The sequence below is a fragment of the Pongo pygmaeus genome, chromosome 4 (assembly GCF_028885625.2).
Source record: "Pongo pygmaeus isolate AG05252 chromosome 4, NHGRI_mPonPyg2-v2.0_pri, whole genome shotgun sequence".
Taxonomy (NCBI): domain Eukaryota; kingdom Metazoa; phylum Chordata; class Mammalia; order Primates; family Hominidae; genus Pongo; species Pongo pygmaeus.
In genome coordinates this window covers 156,686,335-156,698,820 of record NC_072377.2, presented here as the reverse complement: position 1 = coordinate 156,698,820, position 12,486 = coordinate 156,686,335, and the positions used below count along the sequence as shown (strand labels likewise).

The 12,486-nt window shown below is 45.1% G+C and overlaps 1 protein-coding gene and 1 pseudogene across 2 annotated transcripts in view; one reads left to right on the top strand and one right to left on the bottom strand.

Moving 5' to 3' along the window:
• GLRA1 (glycine receptor alpha 1) overlaps positions 1-12,486 on the top strand; it is a 112,141-nt gene that overhangs the window by 66,880 nt on the left and 32,775 nt on the right. For both annotated transcript variants that reach the window (XM_054487494.2, XM_054487493.1), the window contains exons 4-7: positions 504-727; positions 4,100-4,182; positions 5,305-5,442; positions 8,876-9,090. In XM_054487494.2, coding sequence (XP_054343469.1) covers positions 504-727; positions 4,100-4,182; positions 5,305-5,442; positions 8,876-9,090 — 660 coding nt within the window. The remainder of the gene's footprint in view (positions 1-503; positions 728-4,099; positions 4,183-5,304; positions 5,443-8,875; positions 9,091-12,486) is intronic.
• Positions 9,685-11,441, bottom strand: LOC129036415 (glutamine synthetase-like; annotated as a pseudogene).

Sequence of the window (12,486 nt, the reverse complement as noted above, 5' to 3'; positions counted from 1 at the left end):
GACATCAGCTTTGATTTTTTCCTTTCATTCCTTCAATTTGTCTAGACCAGTGACTCTCAAATCTTAGTGTGCCTAAGAAGTACTGTAGTATTGGGGTTGAGGGTAAAAGGGGGACTTCAATTTATATGCAATGTATTTTTTCTCTCATTTAAAAAAAATGAAGCAAACATGACAAAATATTAACAGGATGATGAAAACAAGTGTTTATTACATCCATCTTTGAACTTGAGTTTAATTTTTTTCAAAATAAAGAATAACATTTACATAATCTCAGTTCAGGGTTGAATATACCTCATGGGGCATTTAGAGGATTTTCAGGGGTAATTATGATGCCCATGGTTTTGCCTGATACACACCTTTTATGTCTCACCCCCATATAAGATGCAACCACACTTAATAACATCCTCCAAAAAAGGTTTTACTGGCCAAAAGCACCCAGGTCCTCCAAAAGTTGATGTCTTTGGGCCTAACATTGCCTTCACCTTGTTATTTCCTGGCTGTAGGACTATAGGGTCAACATCTTCCTGCGGCAGCAATGGAACGACCCCCGCCTGGCCTATAACGAATACCCCGATGACTCTCTGGACCTAGACCCATCCATGCTGGACTCCATCTGGAAACCTGACCTGTTCTTTGCCAACGAGAAGGGGGCCCACTTCCATGAGATCACCACAGACAACAAATTGCTAAGGATCTCCCGGAATGGGAACGTCCTCTACAGCATCAGGTGAGTTGTGACCAGGTTCACCCACTCCCTGCTCAGAACGTGTCTTGCCCCACTACCTTCCGGGCATAGACTCTAAAAGAGGGGCCAAACAGAGGTGAGCAGGCCCTGGCAACCCAACACATTTGCAGAATAGGTAGACCCAGCCTTGTAACTTATACTCAGCAAGTAAGAATAAAATACAATGGGGCATTTTATTCTAGGAGCCAATGATTTATTATAACCAAGGAGACTAAGAAAGCCATCCTAGAGAAAGTGGGGTTGAAGTTACTCAGCATTTCAATCAAACAAGATAGGAAAGGGTATTCAAGCATGATTACCAATAATAGCAGGAGCTAAGGCATAAAGCCTAGAAAATCACAGCAACTTCAAAGTAAATGAGCCTGCCAAGTGGATGGTGTTGCTCACGGTCAAGGCCAGGGATACTCCCTTCTATAAAATCTATCCCCCAAACTTTGCACTGGGTCTAGGGGTTTAGATTTCCTTCTCCAGATGTGGAGTATCCTTGAGATATTGGCTAGGGGCAAAGCCTTCGGAGTCTGCTGCCACCCCTCCACACCAAGTCCCTGATCTCCTCTCCTAAGGCATAAGGAAAATGACCAATGTCCAAGAGGTGATAAAATGACCTTACACATGTAATAATAACAGCTACCATTCATGAGAATTCACTAAATATGCCGGGTACTTTTCATGTGTTATATCCAGCCCTCCTAATAACCCCATGAAGCAGGTTTTAATATGCCCATTTTGCAGATTAGACAAATGAGATGAGAATCAGAAAAATTTAAGTAACCTGCCAAAGTTTCCAGTTTGTTAGTAGCAGAGCCTAGATTCTAATCTGTATTAGTGTGAATCTGATGCCCTCTCAGAGTCCTATAGCAGTGCATGGCATTCAATAGGCACTAAAATATTTGATCAATATATGAATATGTTTTTATTTCAAAGAGCTTAAAAGGGCGCTGGTCCTAAATGTCTCCTCCTCCTGCTCCAGTCCTTTAGGGAAACACATTTTTTTTTCCTTTGGGTGATGAGCCTTAACTGTCCAGGCCTGTGGGAGAGGCTGTACAGATCCTAACCCTCAGGTTTGACTGAACTCGGTCTTTCCTGAAAGCAGGCTGGGTAGGGGAGGGAGCTTAGGAACCTCATCATCAAGAGCAGGCTTGGAGGAACCCGAGGCTCACATGGCCTTCCTCGCTCAGGAGCCCACCTTCCCATCTCCTCAAGTAAACATCCAGACTGGAAGAGTGACAGGCTTAGGAAATGGCCATTCAGGCCCAGCTGGCTGGGGGGATGGTAAGGTCAGCCTGCTTGGATTTTGCTGCTGCCAGGCTAATTTCCAATCTCTAGAAAGCTAAGTCCTGGTACAGCATGATAGGACAAATCAGCAGAAAGTGACGTTTCCAAGGTCATTCAACTTCAGGAAATTAACCCAGTGTGACAGCTGCCCCACTTTGGAGCTTTTATCTGCAGAAATTCAACTGCATTCACTTTCTCTTCACTTTCTCCCTCCTTCCACTCCCTTCTTTTGCCTCTTCTTCCTCTGCCTCTCCCTTCCATTTTTCCCCTTTTGCTTCAACCTTGTGCTTAAAGGGGCCCACATCCAGAGCTGTGGGTGTGAGCTGGAGAAAGGAAGTTCACAAAGGGCTGCTAACCTCATCACATGCAGCCAAAGTGCCAGTTCAGGTCCACTAGAACACCACCAATTAGGTGTCTTAGGGTATTGGGGTTGGCTTTTCAGGTGAGCAGTGCTGCCAGCAAACACATGAGTCAACCCCACCGTGAGACTCAGAATCCGAAGGCCAGGACACATGGTTTTGAATCCTGGCTGATGTATCAGCTTGCTGTGTGACCTTAGATGACTCTCAACCTATCCCTCTCTGCACCCTGGGTTTCTCACCTGTCACATGAGGGAGTTGCCTTGATGATCTAAGGCTCTTTGGGCTCTGAAAGCCTTTCTTCTCCATCCCCTGCAGCAGGCACTCAGATCTTGGAAAAGCCTTTCAAGCTGGAGTCTTGTATTCTGTTGAGAGGACTCCCTCTGGTTCTGAGTCTGTGGCCTCTGTAAGGGGTTGAACAACCAAAATAAACAGCTAGCCCAGAATCCTGAGGAGCCCACCCCTTTCCAGCCGACCCCAGCATGAGCCTACTGATGTAGTCAACTGTGTTTGGACACCCAGAAGGCAGAGGGCCTCTTTGAAATAACTTTTGATGAGCCCTATGTGTGAAGAAGGTAGCCAAGAACCACTTGCAATACCTGCTGCAGGTGCACATGGGTGCTGCTCAACTTAAAATTTGAGCTCTGTCCCTACCTGAGGGCTATGCAGAAGAGTAAGGAGCAGGGGCAGCCCCTGGCCTCCAGGCAACTTGCTAAAGACAGGTCTCCAGAGGCCAGAAAGACTCCAAAAAGTCCAGAAGTTCCCTGACTGTGTCACTTTAGGCAACCTACTTTTACCTCTCTAAACCTCCATTTTTCAATCAGGAACTTGGAAATACACACATAATTATTTAATAAACGAGTTGTCCATACCCGCTGCCACCCAAAGGTGCTGCATCCCAGCAGCCATCGGGAGCTTTGTCTAAGCTGGGCAAAGTTGGCTGGGAGACCAGATAGCCACCAAGTCACTGAAGTGGGGTGGGAAAAGAGGTTTGTCGCTGCTTCAGGCCTGGGCCCAGCTCGTGGGAGCGACAGCAAGGGCTTTGGGAGCCTGGAGGACAGAGCCTGCCGCCAGGCCCAGGCCCCCAGCTTATCTGCGCCTCCAAGGCCAGAGGGCCTGCAGGTCCCCAAAGCAGCTGACTGCACTCTGATTCCCACCATGCTTCCTGCCAGAACTCCCTGTGGATTTTTTATCCTTCAGTTTTGCTAAATTCCTTTATTTGCGTTAATAGTTTGTATGTGTGTGTATGTAATTTTCAGGGCTTTCTATATATGAAAATCATGTCACAGCCGGGCATGGTGGCTCAAGCCTGTAATCCCAGCACTTTTGGAGACTGATATGGGAGGACTGCTTGAGCCCGGGAGTTCGAGACTAGCCTGGGCAACATGGCAAGACCCCGGTCTCTACAAAAAAAAATTTAAAAATTAGCAGGCATGGTGGCACATGCCTGTGGTCGCATCTACTCTAGAAGCTGAGGCAGGAGAATTGCTTGAGCCCAGAAAGTCATGACTGCAGTGAGCCATTATTGCATCATTGCGCTCCAGCCTGGGCCACAAAGAGAGATCTCATCTCTCAAAAATACATAAATAAACAAACAAACACAAGTTCCCTGACCTTCTTTCCCTACCCTGGGCAACTGGTTTTCTAACAATAACTAGAATAGAGGCACAGCATCCCTGATGTGTAGATCCTGCATCATTCAACTCCCTTCTCTTCCCAGAATCACCCTGACACTGGCCTGCCCCATGGACTTGAAGAATTTCCCCATGGATGTCCAGACATGTATCATGCAACTGGAAAGCTGTGAGTGTCTTGCATGAGTCCTCTAGAAAGAACCAGGCTCCTTTTTACCCATGGGATAGGCAGAAATTCCCACACAGCTGCTCCTAACCACTAGACACCAGGAGATTACTGTAATAACCCAAAATATTCGATGAAGGACTTTGCTTTTAGAAAATGCATTAGAAATATAACTTCCCTTACATTGCCTAACTGAGGCCCATGTTTTGGAGCCAGCAGCATTCTCCAAAGGGTCATTGTTCCATGTCTATGGTTAATGTGAATGGAGGAGAAATGGCTTGACTAAGTCATGGTCCTTGAACCCACAAGATGTTCACTCCAGCAGGGGAGGTAAACAACTGACTGCACAAATAACTCCACTAAAGGGCGGCAAGTGATTGGTGTGTTGTTAGAAGTACAAAGCACTGTGGCCTCGTGGCAGAAAGCGTGCTTCTTTCTGATGGAAAACGAAAGAGGGTATTGGAGTAGACTTTATGGAGGACCGGGATTTTAACAGATTGGATAGTGGACTCATTTGATTGCAAACAGAGAAACCAATCTGACTAACTTAAAAATACAGAAACTAAGGCAGAGCACTTAGGCAATAGGAACTAATGGACCATTTCCTTGGAGCACTACCCATGAGCGGAATCAGCACAAACCAATTCTGAACCTCTTGTTACTTCACTCAATAGTTGCTGAAGTGCTAGGGCACAGTCTGGCCTAGCTTGAGTCACCTTTTCACACTTTCCCCTGTCTACCCCAGCCAGTGGTTAGTCCCACCAAGAGAGCATACAATAGAGTTGTCCCACAGAGGAGTATCTGCTGTGAGCAAAAGAGGAGGCTGGCAAGGATGGTGTGCAGGTGAAAATAGCAGATGTCAACTGCATCTCACCACGGGAGTGAGGGGGGAACAATAGGACAAGCTAATGCAGATGGTTGGGAAGAGAGGTGGAAGGGCTCTGATCTAGATATAAATAATTAACCAGTTTTTTACCTCTTTTGAGAGGAAAAAAAATGAACCTGGTCTCACAAGTTCCATCAAGTGTCTGATGTCTCTCTCAGTCTCTAACCCTAACCAACCCTGACATGCTTCAAACAAGTGCTTCTGAGTGGTGACTGCTCCTTCTTCTGATCCCATCCCAGTTGGATATACCATGAATGACCTCATCTTTGAGTGGCAGGAACAGGGAGCCGTGCAGGTAGCAGATGGACTAACTCTGCCCCAGTTTATCTTGAAGGAAGAGAAGGACTTGAGATACTGCACCAAGCACTACAACACAGGTAGGTACAAGGGCCATCCTCCTCAGATCCCATCCCCCCAACCAGGACCAGAGGTCATTTCAGACACATTCAATCATTGATTCAACAGATCTTATGAAGATTACCTAGTGGTTAAGAGAATAGGTTTTGAAACAAAAAAGCGGCTCTGACATTTTCTTCCTGTGAGTCCTGGAGTGAGTAACTTAAGCTTGGGCCGTACCTAATTACCAGGGAAGCTGGTAAATACAGTCATTATTCCAGGTAGCAGAATGGATCCTATTTCTAAGGCAGAAGTAAAGAACTGATATTGGGAAGACACCTAGTAGTCTCTGTCACAGATGAACTGGCATTTCCAATAGAACAAAAGTAGAGAGAATGCTCACAGTAGACCTCAGCAAGAGGGAGCTGAGAGGTGTCACTGAAGGTTAGTAAATAGCTAGAAAGGGTTCACTTGCCTGTGAGCTATGAGAGGTCAGAGAAGCCACGATGGTGTAGCTTAGCTCTCTATCTCCCATGCCTTTGTTGGAAGATTGAATATCTGGATGACTGGGGCCAGATCAAGACCAGCTTTGCGTATCCTGTCTCAGGCTGAGAACAAGCTCATAAAAGCATGGGAGAAGAAAGTCAGTCAATTGGTATAACAGCTGGAAGGATGGGTAGGAAGCTGGGGTCTGAACCCAGATGCACAGAGTAGAGAGGCATGGCAGGCCAGCAAGAGGAGGAGGTGAAAGAGAGAGATTGAGAGAAACCATCGTAGGCTCTGGTGTAAGTAGAAAGCCCAGTGAAGGTACAGGCAGCCTGGGCTGCAGTCTGTCTTGGGCAGCTGCCTCTTTCTGAGTCACCTCAGAGATGTTTCAGAACCTCCAAAGATACTCTCTTTGTTCCTTGAGCCATAATGGTATTCCCATAGCAGCCATGAAAGCAATGACTCCCAAGTCAAATCACCACAACTGACCCTCACATACCAAGTCTTTTACTCTTTATACAGCATTTTCTTTTCTTTTTAGCTTTCTTAAGGTATAACTGACCAATAACAATTGCATATATTGAAGGTATGCAATGTGATGTTCTGATATACATATGCATTGTGAAATAATTACCACACTCAAGCTAAGTAACATATCCAGCAACTCACATACTTCTCATTGTGTATGTGCGTATGTGTGTGTGTCTAGCAAGAACACTTAAGATCTACCCTCTTAAAGACCTAAATTTAAGATTAAGCTAAAATGATAAAACTTCTAGAAGACATGAGGACAAATCTTCCTACTCTTAGATTTGGCAATAGATTCTTAGATATAACGCCAAAAACACAAGCAATAATGAAAAAATAATAGATAGATTTGACTTCATAAATATTAAAAATGCATCAAAAGACACTATCAAGATAGTGAAGATAAAGAACCCACAGAATGGGAGAAAATACTTGCAAATCATAAATCTGATAGGGGTCAAATATTCAAAATATATTTAAAAACTCTTAAAATGTGAGGAAAAAAAAAAAAAAGGCCGGGCATGGTGGCTCATGCCTGTAATCCCAGCACTTTGGGAGGCCGAGGCGGGTGGATCACTTGAGGCCAGGAGTTTGAGACCAGCCTAACCAACATGGTGAAACCCTGTCTCTACTGAAAATATAAAAAAAAAAAAAAAAATTAGTTGGGCATGGTGGCACATACCTGTAATCCCAGCTACTTTGCAGGCTGAGACAGGAGATCCCTTGAACCCAGGAGACAGAGGCTGCAGTGAGCTGAGATCACGCCACTGCCCTCCAGCCCGGGTGACAGAGTGAGACTCTATCTCAAAAAAGGAAAAAAAAAAAGTAAAAAGGAGATCTACCCTCTTAGCAAATTTCAAGCACACAGGACAGCACTGTTAATTCTAGTCACATTGCTGTATATTAGATCTCCAGAACTTATTCATCTTGCATAACTGAAATTCTGTACCCTTTGACCAACATCTCCCAATTTCCCCCATCCCTCAGCCTCTAGCAACCACCATTCTACTTTTGGCTTCTGTAAGTATGACTATTTTAGATTCCACACATAAGTGAGATCATACAATATATGTCTTTCTGTGTCTGGCTTATTTCACTTAATATAAAAATGTCCTCCATCTTCATCCACATTGTCATAAATGGCAGAATTTCCTTCTTTTTTAAGGCTGAATAATGTTTCATTTTCTTTATCTGTTCATCCATCGAGAATATCATGGTCCAGCAATCCCACTTCTAGATACATACCTAAAGAAAATGAAATCAGTACCTCAAAGACATATCTGCACTCCCATGTTCACTGCAGTAATATTCACAATAGCCAAGATATGGAAACAACCTAAATGTACACAGCATATTCTCATTCATTTCACTTGCTCTTCACCATTTTCATTTAAATTAGAGCTGAACTCTGTGCTAGACCCTATGGATGCAAGAAGAAAAGACTGACAAGGCCCTGCCTACAGCTTACAGTCCAGGGAACTCCAGGAAATTCCCTATTGTGCTTCAGTAGACAGGAACTAAGACCCCACCATAAGAGTGGCCCCATCCCAGTTCCAGGGATACACAGACAGGGAGGAGACAAGCTGCCTAGTCTAGTGCAGAAGACAGATAGAAAGAGAGACTGACTTGCCCATTCACTCACTGTATTATATCTTGAAGGCTCTGATGATCATGTGAACAGGGCTCAGGGAACACAGAAAAAGAGCAGCATTCTGCCTGGGAGAATCTTCACATTTACACTGCCATGGAGGAGAAGGAAGATTTATTTGGCTGGTTGTGGGAAGGAACAAGGGCATTCTGGGCAAAGGGATGAGCAAGATCAAAAGCTCAGAAACATGAAAGTTCAGGGCATGCTCAAGGCAAGGGATGGCATGTAGGGAGTCATGATTAGGGTGAAGAAAGATGGGGAAGGGGATAGAAAGACTGGTTAGAGCTTGATTATAAAGGGCAGGCTAAAGAGTTTAAACTTTTTCCTGTAGGTAATGGGAACTGCCTTGTATGAGGAAAGAAGGATGAGACCAAAGGTTTTACAAGAGGAAATAACAGGATCAAGTCATGTTTTGGGAAGATAATTGGCAGAAAGGTAGAGAAAGTTCTACTTAGTCAGGCCCATTCTTAGCAACAAAATATTGATGATGATGATGATGATGATGGTAACGGTGATGATGGCAATTGACAATCCTGAACATTTACAATGTATGAGGATTGCTAAGTTTTTCATAAGCATCATCTCATTTTATCCTCACATTAATCATATAAGTAACTATATGATGGAGGTATTATTGTTATTATCCCAAGTTTACTATACATGAGGAAACAGACACAGAACAATTCAAATACTTGTCTAAGGACACAGGTAGTGTGACACTGAACCAGGACTCCAGCCGAGGTTGTTCTAATCCTAAAGCCTTTTGTCCTATTCACCAGGCTACACTGCCTTCTCACTGCAATTTCTTACAGGTAAATTCACCTGCATTGAGGCCCGGTTCCACCTGGAGCGGCAGATGGGTTACTACCTGATTCAGATGTATATTCCCAGCCTGCTCATTGTCATCCTCTCATGGATCTCCTTCTGGATCAACATGGATGCTGCACCTGCTCGTGTGGGCCTAGGCATCACCACTGTGCTCACCATGACCACCCAGAGCTCTGGCTCTCGAGCATCTCTGCCCAAGGTAAGTCCCATTGCCCAAGAGCACAGAACACCTGGACAAATAAGGACAGCACCTACTTCCTTGCTCTGCCTAAAACGTGGGGAGCAAAGGAATTATTCACTACTTATTTATCTACTATACTTCGCAGGATCCTGCAGATCTTTGCAGGTTCTACACTTTTCTGATCCATCAAACCTTCCACCAGACTCAACATTATGTTCAATACGAGTTGCCAGACACCACATTCTGCTCCACTGTCTACCAACACCAGACACACATTCTGCTTCATTTACTATTAACACTCAACTTCACATTCTCCTCCATTCACTTTTAGAGCTAAGTACAACATTCTGCTCTTTTCACCATTAATAGTAAATACTGTGTGTCAGGGATCTCCAACACTAATCTCATATCTAGAGATTTGATAGAAAGATTCATAGGACTCAGCATAAAGTTGTATTTGCAGCTAAGATTTATTAATTTTTTAATTTTTTGAATAAAAAAAGACCTTTATATTCCACCCTTTGAGTTGCAACTGGGAAAACTGGGAGAGGGGGAAGAGTTGGAGTGAGATGAAGAACTAGGAGGGGCTCGATGGCTGGAGGTCTAGTCCACTTAGTTTTTGTACTGGAAGGGCTCATTGCCGGTTTCATTGAGAAGACACGTGTCGATGAGGGCTTCTGTCACCGAAAAGGGTTCGCAGTTGGCAGAGGGGCAACAGTCTTCAAAGTAACCCTTCTTCTCCTGACCAACAGTCCAGGGAATGTGTATGTTGGCACTATGATTGGCTACACCAGCAGAAGTCGTTGATGTTGGAGGTTTCATGGAATCCAGCTAGGTGTTGGGCTTTGTCCAGGCCTCCCTTGGGATCATAAGCGCGGATGTGGTACTAGTGCCACTTGCTTAGTTTCTTGATGGCCTCCTCAATGTACTTCAGACCATTCTCCTCCCACAGGGCCTTGGTGCTGAGGTTGGTATGGCAGCCTGCACACTTCCCGTTCCCAGGAATGGGCTTGGGATCAAAGGTTGCTATCACTCCAAAGTCTTCACATACATGATGCAAAATGAAACAGCCCACTCAGAAATGATCTCCTATGCTGATTCTTTCACAGGGTCTGATTTGAAATTCCCACTGGGCAGGCATGACCTCAGCATTAGTCCCCACCATCTTGGCTCCAGCATACAAGCAGGCCTGGTAATGGGCCTCCACAGTGTCCCTGCCATAGGCTTTGCCTGCTCCCACACTGCAGTAATATGGACCCTGGGGTCCTGGGAAGCCATTGGAAGGCCAACGAAAGGGGTGCCCATCTGTCCCCATGAGGGTATATTCCTGCTCCATGCCAAACCAGAGGTGCTGGTTGTTCACCATGTCCATTATCCACTTACAGGTGTGCCTCAAATTGGTCACTGCAGGCTTTCAGTTGTACTCTAAAACTTCACAGAACACCAGCTTGTAGGGTCCTTACTGAAGGTATCCCAAAACATGGCAGCAGGCATGAAATGCATGTCACTGTTGGAGCCTTCAGACTGTAAAATACTAGAGCCATCAAAATTCCAGGCTAGGCACGGTGGCTCATGCCTGTAATCCCAGGACTCTGGGAGGCCAAGGCGGTTGGATCACCTGAGGTCAGGAGTTGGAGACCAGCCTGGCCAACATAGTGAAACCCCGTCTCTACTAAAAATACAAAAAATTAGCTGGGCGTAGTCACGCACACCTGTATTCCTAGCTACTTCTGAGGCTGAGGCAGGAGAATTGCTTGAACCTGGCAGGCCGAGGTTGCAGTGAGCTGAAATTGTGCCATTGCACTCCAGCCTGGGCAACAAGAGTGAAAACTCCGTCAGAAAGAAAAGAAAGAGAGAAAGAGAGAAAAAAAGAAAAAAAGAAAGAGGGAGAGAGGGAGAGAGAGAGAGAAAGGGGGGGAGGAAGGGAAGGAAAGAAAGAAGAGAGAGAAAGAAAGAAAGAAGAGAGAGAAAGAAAGAAGAGAGAGAGAAAGAAGAAAGAAAGAAAGAAAAAGAAAGAAAGGAAGGAAGGAAGGAAGAGAAAGAAAGAAGGAAAGAAAGAAAGAAAGAAAGAAAAAGAAAGAAAGAAAGAAAGAAAGAAAGAAAGCAAGAAAGAAAGAAAGAAAGAAAGAAAGAAAGAAAGAAAGAAAGAAAGAAAGAAAGAAAGAAAGAGAAAGAGAAAGAAAGAAATTCCACTCAGGCAACTCTTCCACACAGTGGGGCTCGCTGTCCAGGGTCTGGGTCTTGCAGTGCAGTCCTTCTCCAGTACCATCGATCCAGATATACATGGCCTGGACTTTCTCACCCTGAGACAGGGATATGTACACCTGCTTAATACCTTTGTTTAAGTGGAAACGTGCTGAGGCGGTCATGGTGGAAGGTGTTCTGGGCGCCCAGCAGGCAGGCGGGTAAAGGTAGGCCATGAGAGTGAGGTGAGGAGAGGAGAGGAGGCCGCCGTGCTGCTCACACACTCCGCTCTTCTCCCATTCTCAGCTCTCCACAGCTAAGATTTATTACAGCAACATATTCAGAAGATACAGCTAGCTCATCAGGGGGAAAGAACATAGGCAGAGACCAGAGGAATCCATGTGCAGGCTTCCTTACTCTCCCACTCCCATGAGGGGTCACACAGAATGCACTCTTACTCCAGCAACAACAATGCAGACACATGTGTGCTATGTTTCTGCCCCAAAAGACGGAAAAACAGAAACTGTTAGCCAGGCATGGTGGCCCGCGCTTGTAATCCCAGCTACTCGAGAGGCTGAGATAGGAGAATCCCTTGAACCCGAGAGGCGGAGGTTGCAGTGAGCCAAGATCGTGCCACTGCACTCCAGCCTGGGCAACAGAGTGAGACTCCATCTAAGTTAGAATGGCAATCATTAAAAAGTCAGGAAACAACAGGTGCTGGAGAGGATGTGGAGAAATAGGAACACTTTTACACTGTTGGTGGGACTGTAAACTACTTCAACCATTGTGGAAGTCAGTGTGGCGATTCCTCAGGGATCTAGAACTAGAAATTCCATTCGACCCAGCCATCCCATTACTGGGTATATACCCAAAGGACTATAAATCATGCTGCTATAAAGACACATGCACACGTATGTTTATTGCAGCATTATTCACAATAGCAAAGACTTGGAACCAACCCAAATGTCCAACGATGATAGACTGGATTAAGAAAATGTGGCACATATACACCATGGAATACTATGCAGCCATAAAAAATGATGAGTTCACATCCTTTGTAGGGACATGGATGAAATTGGAAATCATCATTCTCAGTAAACTATCGCAAGAACAAAAAACCAAACACCGCATATTCTCACTCATAGGTGGGAATTGAACAATGAGAACACATGGACACAGGAAGGGGAACATCACACTCTGGGGACTGTTGTGGGATGGGGGGAGGGGGGA